This window comes from Zeugodacus cucurbitae, chromosome 5 (genome assembly GCF_028554725.1).
Source record: "Zeugodacus cucurbitae isolate PBARC_wt_2022May chromosome 5, idZeuCucr1.2, whole genome shotgun sequence".
In the NCBI taxonomy this organism is placed as follows: Eukaryota; Metazoa; Arthropoda; class Insecta; order Diptera; family Tephritidae; genus Zeugodacus; species Zeugodacus cucurbitae.
Genome location: NC_071670.1, coordinates 57,190,383 through 57,207,179, shown reverse-complemented (window position 1 = coordinate 57,207,179; position 16,797 = coordinate 57,190,383). Strand labels below are relative to the sequence as shown.

General features: G+C 32.1%; 2 protein-coding genes and 1 long non-coding RNA gene across 10 annotated transcripts in view; 1 reads left to right on the top strand and 2 right to left on the bottom strand.

Moving 5' to 3' along the window:
* Nucleotides 1-143: 143 nt before the first annotated feature.
* LOC128922310 (guanine nucleotide-releasing factor 2-like) lies at nt 144-3,557 on the bottom strand. Its single transcript, XM_054232340.1, has 5 exons — nt 3,411-3,557; nt 2,955-3,352; nt 2,746-2,871; nt 2,186-2,317; nt 144-2,110 (listed from the first exon to the last, which is right to left on the bottom strand). Exons 2-5 carry the CDS (start codon nt 3,305-3,307, stop codon nt 1,978-1,980), a joined length of 744 nt encoding a protein of 247 aa, XP_054088315.1. The 5' UTR covers nt 3,308-3,352; nt 3,411-3,557; the 3' UTR covers nt 144-1,977.
* A 1,403-nt stretch (nt 3,558-4,960) lies between these two features.
* Nucleotides 4,961-16,797, bottom strand: part of LOC105209090 (guanine nucleotide-releasing factor 2) — a 39,261-nt gene continuing 27,424 nt past the window's right edge. For 5 of the 8 annotated variants that reach the window (XM_011179282.3, XM_054232327.1, XM_054232328.1 and 2 more), the window contains 18 exons: nt 16,277-16,730; nt 15,548-15,738; nt 14,753-14,863; nt 14,572-14,688; nt 14,335-14,507; nt 13,914-14,210; nt 12,905-13,460; nt 12,262-12,491; nt 11,208-11,231; nt 9,418-9,523; nt 8,907-9,351; nt 8,678-8,846; nt 8,404-8,572; nt 8,228-8,342; nt 7,772-8,169; nt 7,563-7,688; nt 7,003-7,134; nt 4,961-6,927 (listed from right to left, as the gene is read on the bottom strand). In XM_011179282.3, the coding sequence (XP_011177584.1) occupies nt 6,795-6,927; nt 7,003-7,134; nt 7,563-7,688; nt 7,772-8,169; nt 8,228-8,342; nt 8,404-8,572; nt 8,678-8,846; nt 8,907-9,351; nt 9,418-9,523; nt 11,208-11,231; nt 12,262-12,491; nt 12,905-13,460; nt 13,914-14,210; nt 14,335-14,507; nt 14,572-14,688; nt 14,753-14,863; nt 15,548-15,738; nt 16,277-16,730 (3,946 nt within the window). In that variant the 3' untranslated portion in view covers nt 4,961-6,794. The remainder of the gene's footprint in view (nt 6,928-7,002; nt 7,135-7,562; nt 7,689-7,771; nt 8,170-8,227; nt 8,343-8,403; nt 8,573-8,677; nt 8,847-8,906; nt 9,352-9,417; nt 9,524-11,207; nt 11,232-12,261; nt 12,492-12,904; nt 13,461-13,913; nt 14,211-14,334; nt 14,508-14,571; nt 14,689-14,752; nt 14,864-15,547; nt 15,739-16,276; nt 16,731-16,797) is intronic. The other 3 variants (XM_011179283.3, XM_011179281.3, XM_011179284.3) reach the window with 3 other exon arrangements.
* LOC128922313 (uncharacterized) lies at nt 15,733-16,472 on the top strand. The gene is made up of 2 exons (XR_008471542.1): nt 15,733-16,071; nt 16,135-16,472. It is a non-coding gene; the product is annotated as an uncharacterized LOC128922313 (long non-coding RNA).

Sequence of the window (16,797 nt, the reverse complement as noted above, 5' to 3'; positions counted from 1 at the left end):
TATTGCTAGCAGTGATTACATCATTCGCTGCACCATATTTCCATTTAACCACAGCAAAACATATTGGTACCTCGCCAATACGTTGCAGTGCAATTATTTAATTTATACCCTAAGACAGTCTTCTTTATATTCATTTAGTTTAGTGTGTAGTTTAGTTATTAGCAGTGCTTGTGGATTAAGTTAATTTGCAGACAAATCGAAAGGTTTGCAATGCTCTATTCGCTATTTCGAATTTAATGGCGCACAAATGTGGTAAAATGTTCGATTAATGCTTGGGGAAATCAAATGTTGAATGCACTAAATGTTGACTTTTATAAAAATATATATCTGAATTATTAAAAATACTCTTACATAAAAAATGCATTTATAGAATACTACTAGGCTAAACTCTATACAGTTATATGACTCTTTGAAGAAGGTTAATTTAATTCAAATCACATTGGATTCTATTTTTATATTATCGCAACATGTTGTAAAATATTATAGTAAATTTAAATTTTAAATTAAAAACTGTTTAGTTTATATTCATGCGCCATACAATTCAAAATAGAAAGACAAGTGCAAAAACCTACAGAATGTTTTTTAAATCTGTAGTTCAAGAAAATAGTACCAATCTATATTTACAGCATTGCCTGCTCTAACTCAGCTAATATGCTAATATTTATTGGTTATATATGCAAGTAAGTTAATTATTTACAAAGTATCCAATAATTGATTACAATAAAATTACATTTTCAATAGATTCAGTGCATAAAATGATTGTTTACACATTTCAATTTAAAAAGGATTTTATAGAACAAATCATTAACGAAATAGCAAGCAGTCTAATGGACTTTTTATTACAAGAACTTTTAAAGAATTTTTGTAATGAGCTTTATAATTGAGGACTGCTTTAATATTATATTTTGTTTTAAAAATGTATAGTTGTTTAAAAAATAAGAGTTTAACATTTAAAAATGCGCGCCACTTTAATATTTTGTTAAAAACAAACTTATCATAAAAGCATTTGCAAAAATCCATTTTGTTCTGAGAAAAACAAGCAGCAAGCAATCAATCATATTGCAAGCACACTAACATTGCATTCCAATGGTAAACATTATTTTTGGTTTTGAGAAAATACAAGTTGCATAAAACTTAAAAACATCTTTTGTTACTTTTAAAGTTCATTCGTTTTTTTTTGTTACGCTAAGCGCTCGTTTCGACATCTGCTCACATACATATTGACGGTTTATGAATTTATCGTTGATTTATTGTTACTTTACATGAATTTATATATAAAAAAATTCTTGATTGCTTTTTATATGAAACACGGCGTTCTGTTACTGTTGGCTGCTCATTACATTATTAAGAGACAGTTAAATTCTTTCACATATGGAAAACTGATAAGGTGTACAAAAACATGCATACATACAATATAATATAATAAAATTTCGTTGTGTTTGTGTCGGTGCAAGTTGATTTTGGTTTGGTATTTGGTTGCTCTATCATTTGAGCTGATTTTATGTTTTGTTTTTTTTGCTACATTTTTCATAAGCTTTTGTTAATTTAAAGCAATTTACTACTTTTCAAATTGAACTTATGTGCAATTTTCGGTTTAAATATGTTTATAATTTTTGCTTATGTCGGTATTAAGTTGTGCATTCAATGAGTGCGCGTTGCGGTGATTATCACTATCCGTTTATATATATATTTATATCTTGATAGCAAGTGCAACCTATATAACTGTGCATTGGAATATTTGTTTCTTTTATTACTATTTAATAGTTTAATAGCTGTGTTTATGTTTACTTTTCTCTCCATTGCTGCTTTTACTCTCATTAAATGCTATTCTCTTGTTAGCACTGAATGAATGTAGATTGCATATAAGTAATTCTATTACATTTCGTGCATTTATCTTTTATTATTTTTTGTTTCTGCTGATAATTGAGTATTCCTTCAGGATATGTGAATGTACAACTTTCACTGCTCAAGCTTAGTTTAGGCTTGTACAGGTCGCTTGCCGCGCGGTTTTATGCTCTCCGATATTTGCCACATCTCTTCCTCACCCAATTCATATTCAAAGTTATCGAAGAAACGTATTATGCGCTCGTTGCGGCGAAAGTTGTACTCACTGTGTAAATGAAGAGAATGAAAAATGCGGTTAAAGAAATATTGAAAGTTATAAAAGCTCGTTTCTTGTACGCACCATTTTTTGAAACGCTTCATATTCTCTATAAGGTTATATTGCTGCCAACGTTTGGAGAAGTTGACGACGCCTTCTTTTAGGTAATCCGGATTGCCAACATGTACGAAAGTTAAGTCTTGCAGGACTAGACCACTGTTGAAATTAAATTAAATTGATTTTAAATATGTCAGCAAAAACTTTAAAATATAAAAATAAAACATTTTTAGATTATAAAAAATAAAAAACATTTTAAATAAAAAAATTAAAATTTTCGATAAAAAAAATAAAGTTATTTAAACAAAAATATAAATTATTACATAAAAAAATTAAAAATTAAAAAAAAAAATAATAAAAATTAAAAAAAAAAAATAAAAATTAAAAAAAAAAAAATAAAAATTAAAAAAAAAATAAAAATTAAAAAAAAAAATAAAATTTTTGAATTGAAATAAATAAAAAAATTTAAATTAAAAAAAATCCAATTAAATTTTTTTTGAAAATTCCTTTTAGTTTAGTTTTACACATATTTTGTTCCTCTTTGTCTCAAAAAGCTCTTAAAACAATATTACTGAATTTAGACTTACATATATGGAATACAAGGGGGACTTGTTGCAGCCAAAGTAGTGCGGTATGCGCGAAAACTGGAACTAGAGTCGATCAGCAGACAGTATTCCTTGATGTCTTGCATTATAGTCTTAGGCCACTCCAAACTAAACAACAAAAGAAACAGCAATAAAATAAAATAACCAAAAATCGAAAAGTATTAGTTAGCAACTAGAAAGCGATAACTTACCGCCGTATGGGTGCCGAGTCGAGCGCTGACAGCAAAGCCAAATATGAATTGTAATTATTCATTTTACGCAAATATTTCATAATTTTGATGAATTTAATAACATGTTTTTCACGTTCTTTGGCATCGGTTAATGTGAGAATTTTCGAACGTGCCCAAAACGACATATTATTAAAGTGTTCGGTGAACTTATTCAAATTGGGCGAACGCTCTTCACTCTGCTCCTTGGCAAAGAGCAATACTTCGGGTATTTCGATCTTCTGAAAGAGGTCGGCATCGAGTAGTGTCATTTGTTCGGCAATTTCCATCGATTTAAGTTCAAGCAGGCTCGGCTGGTTGGTGACGGTGATATGCATATCGGCTTTGGGTGGTGGCAAACGATGTTCGCGGTATAACGTCACCTGCAATTAAGTGTTTTATTAGTGGATAATGTATAAATTGCTATTGAGCTGATTTTACCTTCTCTACGAATATGCCACGCAACGTTTTCGCCAAATACAATTGGCCGGCACATACCAGTTGATAATTAAATTCGACTATGAGCGCTAAGAATGGTGGTGAAAAATGTTTTTACAGCGAAGTACAAATGTTAAGAGGTAGTGCTAATGTACAATTAAAGAAAAAGTGCTGCGGTGAAAAACATTTTCACCACGATAGACTATTTTAAAATTATTAATTATTGAAAATGTTTTTACAAATTTCACTATTTTTAAACGCTTTGTAAAACATACATCACCACTACCTTAGTGACAGTCAACTATATCGTAGATTAACAGCGTTTTATGCTGTTTTGAGGAATCACCATATCTGAAAATCCCAGGTCTTTTTTTTTAATAGAGGAAAACAATACTTTCGAAGGAAAATATGTGTACATACATTTATTTTGTAAAGTAATTTCATAAATAGTTTTAGTTATTTTCAGTTTTACTTTTTTTTAATATTAATAAGATAAAATTAATTCATACTTAATTTATAATTACAAACATTAATGTGGATCATTGTAATGTTGTACATGATACATTATTTGTATTGTTTATAAGTAGTTGCTAATACATATGCTATTCTTTGACATTTACATATACATATACTTTTTATTATATGATTTTGTTTAGCTTAAGTGTTATTAGAAATTGCACTACAATTAAATATACCGAATGAAAAATATATTTCACAAGATATTTTCTTAATAGAAGAATTGAAAAAATTGATAAAATAGAAAAATAACAAATAAATATGAATTTTTGTTTTAAAGTAACAATAAAAGCAGGGAAAAAATTTTAAGTAAACCACTAATTTTATAATTAGTTGTTTAGAATTTAAAGTATTTAAGTTGTTTATATACTATATTAGGCACATAAGCGTTTTTACAAGAATTAGTTCAGTTAGTTGGTACAAGAAAAAACATATAAAAATTTAATTAAAGAAATAAATGCTCGGAAATGGATAGTGGCTACCATTAGCATGTTTTAAACGAAACAGTTCGTTTCGTAGGACCATATTATTTACTTGTTCACATACATATGTACCTATATTTATATATTAGTTGATTTTGCCTTATTTATATACCTTAATAATATATAGTTTTGTGTGAAATTATTATACAAAAATGTTGCAACTAAATTTTGTTAAAATTTTACATAATTTAAAATGTTGTATTTTTTACAAACGATAGCAGCACTACTATTGTAACGAGTTAACCTAAAAATTATACAAATGCATTTTATCAGTGTTTTTGAATACAATTTTTTTGTTATATATATAAATGTACTCTTTGCTTTATATGAAAAGCAAACGCTACACTTTATTCTATTACTCATTTCATAAATAAATATATAGATTTTCAATACCATCTTTGTAAATATATTGTATTGCTAGCAGTGATTACATCATTCGCTGCACCATATTTCCATTTAACCACAGCAAAACATATTGGTACCTCGCCAATACGTTGCAGTGCAATTATTTAATTTATACCCTAAGACAGTCTTCTTTATATTCATTTAGTTTAGTGTGTAGTTTAGTTATTAGCAGTGCTTGTGGATTAAGTTAATTTGCAGACAAATCGAAAGGTTTGCAATGCTCTATTCGCTATTTCGAATTTAATGGCGCACAAATGTGGTAAAATGTTCGATTAATGCTTGGGGAAATCAAATGTTGAATGCACTAAATGTTGACTTTTATAAAAATATATATCTGAATTATTAAAAATACTCTTACATAAAAAATGCATTTATAGAATACTACTAGGCTAAACTCTATACAGTTATATGACTCTTTGAAGAAGGTTAATTTAATTCAAATCACATTGGATTCTATTTTTATATTATCGCAACATGTTGTAAAATATTATAGTAAATTTAAATTTTAAATTAAAAACTGTTTAGTTTATATTCATGCGCCATACAATTCAAAATAGAAAGACAAGTGCAAAAACCTACAGAATGTTTTTTAAATCTGTAGTTCAAGAAAATAGTACCAATCTATATTTACAGCATTGCCTGCTCTAACTCAGCTAATATGCTAATATTTATTGGTTATATATGCAAGTAAGTTAATTATTTACAAAGTATCCAATAATTGATTACAATAAAATTACATTTTCAATAGATTCAGTGCATAAAATGATTGTTTACACATTTCAATTTAAAAAGGATTTTATAGAACAAATCATTAACGAAATAGCAAGCAGTCTAATGGACTTTTTATTACAAGAACTTTTAAAGAATTTTTGTAATGAGCTTTATAATTGAGGACTGCTTTAATATTATATTTTGTTTTAAAAATGTATAGTTGTTTAAAAAATAAGAGTTTAACATTTAAAAATGCGCGCCACTTTAATATTTTGTTAAAAACAAACTTATCATAAAAGCATTTGCAAAAATCCATTTTGTTCTGAGAAAAACAAGCAGCAAGCAATCAATCATATTGCAAGCACACTAACATTGCATTCCAATGGTAAACATTATTTTTGGTTTTGAGAAAATACAAGTTGCATAAAACTTAAAAACATCTTTTGTTACTTTTAAAGTTCATTCGTTTTTTTTTGTTACGCTAAGCGCTCGTTTCGACATCTGCTCACATACATATTGACGGTTTATGAATTTATCGTTGATTTATTGTTACTTTACATGAATTTATATATAAAAAAATTCTTGATTGCTTTTTATATGAAACACGGCGTTCTGTTACTGTTGGCTGCTCATTACATTATTAAGAGACAGTTAAATTCTTTCACATATGGAAAACTGATAAGGTGTACAAAAACATGCATACATACAATATAATATAATAAAATTTCGTTGTGTTTGTGTCGGTGCAAGTTGATTTTGGTTTGGTATTTGGTTGCTCTATCATTTGAGCTGATTTTATGTTTTGTTTTTTTTGCTACATTTTTCATAAGCTTTTGTTAATTTAAAGCAATTTACTACTTTTCAAATTGAACTTATGTGCAATTTTCGGTTTAAATATGTTTATAATTTTTGCTTATGTCGGTATTAAGTTGTGCATTCAATGAGTGCGCGTTGCGGTGATTATCACTATCCGTTTATATATATATTTATATCTTGATAGCAAGTGCAACCTATATAACTGTGCATTGGAATATTTGTTTCTTTTATTACTATTTAATAGTTTAATAGCTGTGTTTATGTTTACTTTTCTCTCCATTGCTGCTTTTACTCTCATTAAATGCTATTCTCTTGTTAGCACTGAATGAATGTAGATTGCATATAAGTAATTCTATTACATTTCGTGCATTTATCTTTTATTATTTTTTGTTTCTGCTGATAATTGAGTATTCCTTCAGGATATGTGAATGTACAACTTTCACTGCTCAAGCTTAGTTTAGGCTTGTACAGGTCGCTTGCCGCGCGGTTTTATGCTCTCCGATATTTGCCACATCTCTTCCTCACCCAATTCATATTCAAAGTTATCGAAGAAACGTATTATGCGCTCGTTGCGGCGAAAGTTGTACTCACTGTGTAAATGAAGAGAATGAAAAATGCGGTTAAAGAAATATTGAAAGTTATAAAAGCTCGTTTCTTGTACGCACCATTTTTTGAAACGCTTCATATTCTCTATAAGGTTATATTGCTGCCAACGTTTGGAGAAGTTGACGACGCCTTCTTTTAGGTAATCCGGATTGCCAACATGTACGAAAGTTAAGTCTTGCAGGACTAGACCACTGTTGAAATTAAATTAAATTGATTTTAAATATGTCAGCAAAAACTTTAAAATATAAAAATAAAACATTTTTAGATTATAAAAAATAAAAAACATTTTAAATAAAAAAATTAAAATTTTCGATAAAAAAAATAAAGTTATTTAAACAAAAATATAAATTATTACATAAAAAAATTAAAAATTAAAAAAAAAAATAATAAAAATTAAAAAAAAAAAATAAAAATTAAAAAAAAAAAAATAAAAATTAAAAAAAAAATAAAAATTAAAAAAAAAAATAAAATTTTTGAATTGAAATAAATAAAAAAATTTAAATTAAAAAAAATCCAATTAAATTTTTTTTGAAAATTCCTTTTAGTTTAGTTTTACACATATTTTGTTCCTCTTTGTCTCAAAAAGCTCTTAAAACAATATTACTGAATTTAGACTTACATATATGGAATACAAGGGGGACTTGTTGCAGCCAAAGTAGTGCGGTATGCGCGAAAACTGGAACTAGAGTCGATCAGCAGACAGTATTCCTTGATGTCTTGCATTATAGTCTTAGGCCACTCCAAACTAAACAACAAAAGAAACAGCAATAAAATAAAATAACCAAAAATCGAAAAGTATTAGTTAGCAACTAGAAAGCGATAACTTACCGCCGTATGGGTGCCGAGTCGAGCGCTGACAGCAAAGCCAAATATGAATTGTAATTATTCATTTTACGCAAATATTTCATAATTTTGATGAATTTAATAACATGTTTTTCACGTTCTTTGGCATCGGTTAATGTGAGAATTTTCGAACGTGCCCAAAACGACATATTATTAAAGTGTTCGGTGAACTTATTCAAATTGGGCGAACGCTCTTCACTCTGCTCCTTGGCAAAGAGCAATACTTCGGGTATTTCGATCTTCTGAAAGAGGTCGGCATCGAGTAGTGTCATTTGTTCGGCAATTTCCATCGATTTAAGTTCAAGCAGGCTCGGCTGGTTGGTGACGGTGATATGCATATCGGCTTTGGGTGGTGGCAAACGATGTTCGCGGTATAACGTCACCTGCAATTAAGTGTTTTATTAGTGGATAATGTATAAATTGCTATTGAGCTGATTTTACCTTCTCTACGAATATGCCACGCAACGTTTTCGCCAAATACAATTGGCCGGCACATACCAGTTGATAATTAAATTCGACTATGAGCGCTAAGAGCTGATCTGTCAGGTCCATTGAACTAAAATATAAGAGTAAATTTAAAAAAATAGCTTTAAAAGAAAATGAAGCGTGGTACTTACGTTAAACCATCAACTACTCGCATTAGTAGTGAGAATGTCTCACGTGCAACACGTTGCTTCTGATCATTTTGGCAACAGAAAAATATTGTATAGCGATGCGTTAGCTTTTCGATTACATCGATCGGCTGTATGAAGGTGCGAAACGTCGTGATGAAGGCATCAATGAAAGCTGGAAATATAAAATAGATACAATTGTAACAATTATCACAAATTCAACGGCAAAATTTTAAAAGGTTTCGGTATAGTATTATAAAAATATTCAACACTAACTCACCATTGTCATTCTGCACGCGACTCGCATGCACGATCAATGCATCCACATAGCCGCCCTTAACTTCCGGTCCATCTTCATCCTTGCGCTTGACCACCAAATATTTGGTAACATCAATTTCTTCTAGCATTTTTGGCATTTCATCCTGTGGCACTGTTTGCAATTCACCACACTATACAAGAAAATATATATTTACATTGTTTGTTTTTAATTGAGCACAAATCCTTCTCACCTTATCATCACTAAAGCTATTGTTCTGCAGCAATTGATCTTCGCCGGCACTCTCCGACCGGCTGCTGGGTGTGCCCTCATGTGTGTCGGCGCGCCGCAATGGTGAATGACGATGTGTCACATGATTATTGTGACCATTCTCATTGGGCAGCTGGTGAGAGTGACGCAGCGAAGCTTGTTCCTCCTCGGTTAGATCGCCAAGCTCCTCACACACGGTCGTCATCATTTCGCTGCCTTGTGTGGCGGATATAACGCGCGCCGGACGCCCGTTCTCAGCATCTGCACTAGCACTTAAATGTGTAGGCTTTGGACTAGGTGGTGGCGTTGTAATTATGGTGGGTGGTGTAGCGCTTGACTTGCGCTGCTGCTTGTAGTTCTTTGGTGGGAGTGCGGGCGGCGTTTCCAGCTCCATGGGTGGCGATAGGTCCTTTGGTAGTGGCACAATACTAAAAAATAACAAAAAATAAGTAAAAAATATTGGATATATATATATATTTATTCCATATACTCACTTCATTGTTTGGCTATGTGTAATGTTCCCCGTTAAATCCTGCACATGCATCGTATGACGATCAAAGGGACGATTGGGGCCCTGACACAGCTCCATGTATGCGAAAACTGTGGAAAATTAAATATTAAATAATTCATACAACTAATATAGAAGCGCAAATAATGTAGAAGGAATCGGAAGCAGTGAATGACAGTTAAACGGTAAACATTTTAGAGCGATGTCTTAGCATCCAAGCGTTGTTCTAGACAAATGAATTTGTATGTAGTTTGCAGATGGGAGACAGAGAGACACGGCTACAAATGAAGAAGGCAAAATGATTTTCAAAGCCGCAACTGAGTTTGAAGGCGTGACATTTATAAAAGTATAGGTAACGAAATTAACTTGAAAGCTTACATTATCGTAGAATATGCACTGCGCTAGGCCAACAGCGCTGACTACTGTAGAATTTAAACGAAAATTTAACAATTTTGCAAAAACTGAAACACATGCGCAACGGCGTACATAAATTAGAAGCACTTCGCGCAACGTAACGTTTAACACAACTGTGAAGTAACAAAATTTAAACTTCAAAATAGGCATTTTTGAGTTGGAACTAGTTTGAGGTTATAAACTTAAATATGCTTGAAATGCAAATAATGTGCATATAATGAGAAGGCATAAATACTTTTATCAATTAATAGGTGTAGCTACAAATTTGAGATTATTCTTCAAGAAGTTATAGAAATTGAACCAAAAGATGAAAATATTTTTAGGTTAAAGTCCATTTGTAAAAATTTATAACGTAAAAAAATATTAAAAATTATCGCAACTGATATAAATTTTGAGTTGTACGTAGTTAGAGGTTATGCACATATTTTTGTATGAAAATATTAATAATCTACAAATTTATTGTATTTTTGAAACGAGGTGACTTGTTTTTAGAAAGTTAAATTGGAGCTTCACTTTTCGGGTAATGAAATACTAACTTGTAAGCTTTAAAAGTATTTCCATACATATTAATTTTAAATGTTCCACTGTATTCATTAGTTTTAATTTCGAAAACAAAAAACTCTGCAAAGACTGTTTTTGAATAATTTAATTATTTATAATTTTCCTTTATTGAAGGAGAGATCGAATTTTGTATTACTTATAAAAGATTGTGAAATATTTTTATATAAGCTTTTAAAAATTCGAAATTAACATTCGAAAATGTAATTGCTGGATCTTGAAAATTATATATGTGGAAATATGTAATTGTAAATTGTTTTAGAAATATTTTTAATAGAGAAAAGGTAAATATTACAAAAATAAAATTTTATTTTATTTCATATAAATTTGTTTTTTTCGAAATTATATTCGAAATCTAATTTTTTAGCAATTGCATTAGTTTTTTTTAATAAATAGTTGTGCATCACCTAATGGAGCACCCATTTGATGATTTTTTTCAGGCTCGATTTTCGATTGCAGTGATGATATGTGAGAAAGCAACTCGAAAGCGCCAAGAAAAAATAAAACTGTTCTATAGTAGAAATCAATCAATGAATAAATCAACGAAAGAACACACATTCATTCAATTATATAGTTTTAAGAAATATCAACGCTGTAACATTAATTAAATACATATCATACATATATGTATGTATGTATGTATATAACATATAAAGCAATAACAACAAAAAGTCAATTATGCAATCAAATATTATATAATATATAAATGTATTGCCAATTGCACTAAATGCAAAACAACAAATTTGTTTGCTAAAATAAAGAGTGAAGGTGGAGAGTGGAGTGAACACAGGCAATCCAACTTACCCGAGAAGGCCACACTTTGAAACACTAAATCGTTAGAACAATTCATTTCGGTTAGTGTTTTTCGCAAGACAATATTACATTTATTATTCATATCAATAGTATTATTATGCGCATAATAATGTTTATTGGTAATTGTTGTTGGTGGTGTTGGAGTTGTAGTTGCAGTTGTTTCGGTTTCAGTTTCTGTTTCTGTTTGGTCAGCTACGTTATGGGTTTGTATATGTATTTGTTGTTGTATTTGTTTGCTGCTGCTACTAAACAAGTCATTTGGCTGATTACTACTGTGTTTGCGTGTACAGTTATTGAGATTGTTGTGACACATTTGTGTTTGAGAATTGCTACTACTGCTATGAGTATATAACGGAAGTGTAGCGGAAAATGCGGAAGTCGTTGGCGGTAAAGTTGATTCTGTAAGTGTTGTTGTACTGTTTTCGTTTGTACAAGTTGTCGCTTTAGTTGTTGTTGTTTGGCGTTTATGTGTATTACGTTTGATATTGAATGCAACAGACTTGTGATAAATACTATTTTAAAAAAAGTTTAATGAAATTAAAATTGTAAAAAAATTCCAAAACAAAAGTAAATTATTTTAGAGATAAATTTAATTCAAATCATTGCAACGCAATTAAACGTGTTTTTGTTTTTATAAAGTGACGATGGCCACAAACAAAATACAAATTACATATGTATGTATGTTTGTATGTATGCATATTGTGCGAAGGTGAAAGTGGATGGACCACCGCCGCGAAACGTAATCAGGAAAACAGTGGATACCATGACAACATACGATGTGGTTTTTGTGGTTTTGTTGGCATGTGTGTGTGTGTGTGTGGGCGTATGGGCATTGTATATATTTTTACAAATAATACACAAACAAATTACACAAAACAATATAAATACATATGTATGTATGTATGTACGAGTATGTAGAACCGAACGCAATATATGTGACGTAAATACAAATCATCAGTGACAAAAAATATAGAAAAAGAAAACAGAAGAGAGAAAAAAATACGAAAATATAAATTAACTGTGTGTGCCGTGTGATTGAACTTACTGTGCTTTTTCTTGACCGGTAGCGGTGGCGGTTGCTCCGGATCGCCAATACTCGTGCAACTGCTCACAAAACCGCTAACCAATTGCCTGGAGTCGAGTAGACTTTGATGTTTCGTTTGCTGCCACGGTGACACGTGATGCTGATAGTGATTATGATGGAAATGATGATTATGATGCTGACTATAACTGCTGTAGTGGGTGTGATGATGTTGGCGAAGTTCGGGAATTTCACTACAAAAAGATATATATAAATATTAGTTACTAGGTTTTGAAAATTTTTGACAATATATTAAAAAAAAATTTGTAGCGCGTAATATTTAAACAAAAAAATTAAAATAATTAAGTCTCAATTTTTTAAAACAATTTGGAAATTTAAATTTTTTGGCAAACAATTTTAATGTTCGAATTCAATGTTCGAGTTCAATTTTTTGTAGCGCGTAATATTTAAACAAAAAAATTAAAATAATTAAGTCTCAATTTTTTAAAACAATTTTAAAATTTAAATTTTTTGACAAACAATTTTAATGTTCGAAAATAAGAAAAACTTTACGATTTTTTATGTTTTTTTAGTACCGCTTTCATACAGGGTCAATATATGATTTAACTATAAATTTTGTCCTCTCCATTTCATACACCCAACTCACCCATTGTGATCGTCCATTTCATCGAAATTATCATATTGCGAAAATATACGCGCATCTTTGTTCCGACTAGTTTTGGGTGGCAATGCTGGTGGCACTAAGTCATTGTGCGAACCCATGCCACCATCCGATGATGAGGCCGTATCCAGACTACTAGCCTTTACCAGCGATGAGAAGGATGATTGTGTGACATGACTAGTGCTGCTGGTATGCATTGAGCGTTCGGTCAACAGACCGCTGTTCTCAAAGTGATCAGGACTAATGCTGCTGGTGTTGCTAATCGAACGTGCCTCATGCGACAATGTAGACATATTGTTTAGTATGCTCGTCGATGTGGCCATCATGGTCGATGACATGGTGCTCGTCATAGTCGAATGTGTGGTGTGTTGATGGAACTCCTGCGCTTGTGTGTGGAATTCACCACTACTCGACGATTCAATGGCATCGAATGCAATTTCTGAATTCGAACTCGATTTGGTGGACGATTGAAAGCCGCCATCGGATGAACGTTTCGAGACACTCTGTGCCGAAGTGCGCACCGATGTCATAGAAACGAAGCCTGTAGGGACAATAAATACATATGCAGCGTGAGGATTAATGTATGAAGTTGAGCTGGAGTTTATGTGCATAATTAATATAGTGGAAAATATATATTCACAAAAACGGTTACAATACGCATATGAAATAATAAACCAATTAAATATAAATTCATAAAAAAATTATAAATAATACTTAAAATTAGTTACGACAGTCAACAGTAACAAATTAAAACTATAACAACAACGAAACAAAAAAACACAATAACAAACCAACAACGAAAATGTTTTCAATGTGGAACGAGGCATGCTGTTTACGTATATGTACTATGTTCGAGATTAGAAAAACAAAACGAAAACCACGTCGAAAACTTAGTGACAACAAACAGAAAAAAAAACGCAAAATATTAGCATGATACGCAGTAATGCAATGTGGAGGCATACAAAATGTAGTAAAATTGATATTCTTTAAGTACCCGATTCATTGGAATGACGATTGTTAGTATTTTTGCGCATTTCCAGTTTATCCAAAGCGCTGCCGCCAGTGCCATTATTACCGTTGCCACTTTGCAACATAAAATCACACTCATCTGCGCCATCGCTAGCAATGGAACTAGTGACGATGGCACGCCGTTTGGTATTATCCGTCGCTAAGTTTTGTGTTTGTGTCACGACGGCAGTGTTGTTGGTGGACTCATTACCACTGCCAATTGTTTTGTTGCATGCCATTTTATTGTTCAACGTAACACGCTTGCCACCGCTTAATAGTGGTTCTATATATGTATAAGATTTGTGTTTGCGTTTATATATATTTTTTTATTATTATTTTAAATTAATTTTATGGTTAGTAATTTGTCTTATTTTTGTTTTGTAAACCTTATTATTGATCAAACTTACTTGATATGTTCAATTTATCAACATCATTATCGAGCATGCTGTCGTTGAAGCGATTGCCCAAACCCAGTGCCTTGAGTTCCTCCTCCTCGCGTGAATGATTCAGCTCTGAATCGAGTGAACATTGACTAGAATTTTCATCCGGCGAGTGTGAGTGCACCGAAAGATTGCTTATACTTGAAAAAATCATATTATTAATTTGATGCTCTTTAAAGATTATTAAAATTATTGCCAACTTACTAATCAGCGCCATAGTTGCCCAACGAAATGTCCGAACTCCAGTCCAAATCCGAGTTGATGCTCTTATTATTTAGACAATGTTGTTGATTGCGGCGTTTCGGTGGTAGCGGTGGTGGTCTAGAAAAGTGTTCGTACATATATTTAGAGTTAAGTTATTTGTTGGTCAGTTTTAGTTGCTCACCTGTTCGGTAGCGGTGGTTTAGGTGGAGGGCTGGTATCGCGTAGAATGCTCTCGGTACTGTGTGAGGCGCGTATGGGATTCGAGTTGGTTTTCTCTAAGATATCACGTTCTCTACAAAGGCAAGTATTTTAAATAATATAAATATTAGTAGCTAGGTTTTATGCAATTTAATATAGTAGAAGATGAACAAGTAAGTTATAAGAAAGGTGAAGAGGTAAAGAGGTCAATGTACTGATGAAGAAGTAAAATATAAGAAAAGGTGAAGAGATATTGATAGCTGATATATGATATAGCTGAATGAATTTTGTTATTGTTGCTATGACAAAGAAACAAATAATGTTTAAAAAAGCTTAGTTAATAATGCAAAAATAGTCATAAATCACGGACCTTTTATGTAGATCTGACTACAGGCCTGGCAATGGAAAACCCTAATGATTTGGTGAGCTTAACCACTGCTTAATTGAAAACCCCCTTACTACTGATTCCTTGCATAGGTTTAGGTTTCCCGATTTCTTATAAGCATAACATTATTAATAAAATAATTTTCGTTTTAATAAAATATCATATTTTTAAATTGTAGTTGTTAGAAAAAAATTTCCAGATCTTCAAAATTGTTTCATAAAATTTTATCCAGTTGTTCAACATCCATAATTAACATAACCCAACTATTCTAATTTTCCTTCATTACAACGCTTTTAGTCACTCAATATAAACCCAGTTGTAAAAAAAAAACAATTAGGTAAACACTAATAAAAATAGGTTATGCAAAATGTAATAATCATTTGTGAGACCTACTTCGGTGTTAGCGTTATGTCCGGCAGCGATGTACGTTGCCCAGCGACTTCCACCGGCAGATGCATTAGATGATTGTGCGATACGGCTGGAGTACTGTTAGTCAATGCAGCTGTGTCGGCATTATCTGGCACATACTTCAAAGCGCTCTCCTCGCGTTCCTTCAGTTTCTGATGGGCAAGCGACGCCAAATTCTACAGAACAAGTGGAATAATAAAATAAATGATGTAAATTGTATAAACAAAGCAACATTACAATTAATTAGTGGCAATTGAGCTAAACCGAGAAGCTACGAACACATGCATACGGCAATTTGAACACATCTCTCTGTATGACCCTGAACCTTTACATTAATCTTTTTTACATATTTTTTCATAAGTTTGTACTTTTTAAATACAGCACGCCTTGCTTGCTTTCACGCTAATACGCTCTCTGGCGCGCTATTTTTAACGCTGAATCAGACGGCAAGTAAATGCAGTCGGTGGCAGAAGAATATTGTCAGCCTCAGGGCGCTGATTCATTATGATGTGAGTTTGTTTTCTTTAAACTTGTTTTTTTTTATTATTTTTTCTGATTTTTGCTTTGTTTAGTTTGCAACGACATTTTTGCGCACCGCACAGCTGAGCGAAATGAACAACGTGATCACCACTCAACAAGCCCACACACACACAAGCACTGAGACACATACGTTTATATGCAAACAAGTAGCAGGTTCTTTCGGCGCACACTTACCCGCACCGCATCGGTAAGCAAATCAACAATCTCCTTTACATTATCTTCACTGAGCAGCGTCTTCAGTTGTTGATGCTCGCCTTGCAGATTATCTTCGACACCTTCGTCGCCGATCCGCCGCGCTGCATAGATAAGCATTACCTCGTCGCAAAGCTTCACTAATTTACCCAGCGACTGGTAGACTTGTTGCGTTGCCGTCATAAGCACGTTGCTGTGTTTATCCAATGCATACGACTGCAAGACAGTGTACATGCTGGCGATTGTCTCGAGTATAACAGTTGCATTGCCCGGCAGCACCTCGAGCTTCGATTTGAAGATTACATCGCGAAAATGCTTGAGCGCATTCGAAATATCCTTGACATGTGTCTGTAGTGGACTCTCAGCCGCGGCGAGCTCTTCGGCGGTTGTTGGCGGTTTCATGGACTTGCTGCGTGGACTGTGCGGGGAATGTGATCTGTAAGAAAGAAAATACAAAATTTTTCAGCGGTCGAATAAAATGGAAATGGCGTGTAAGTCCACTT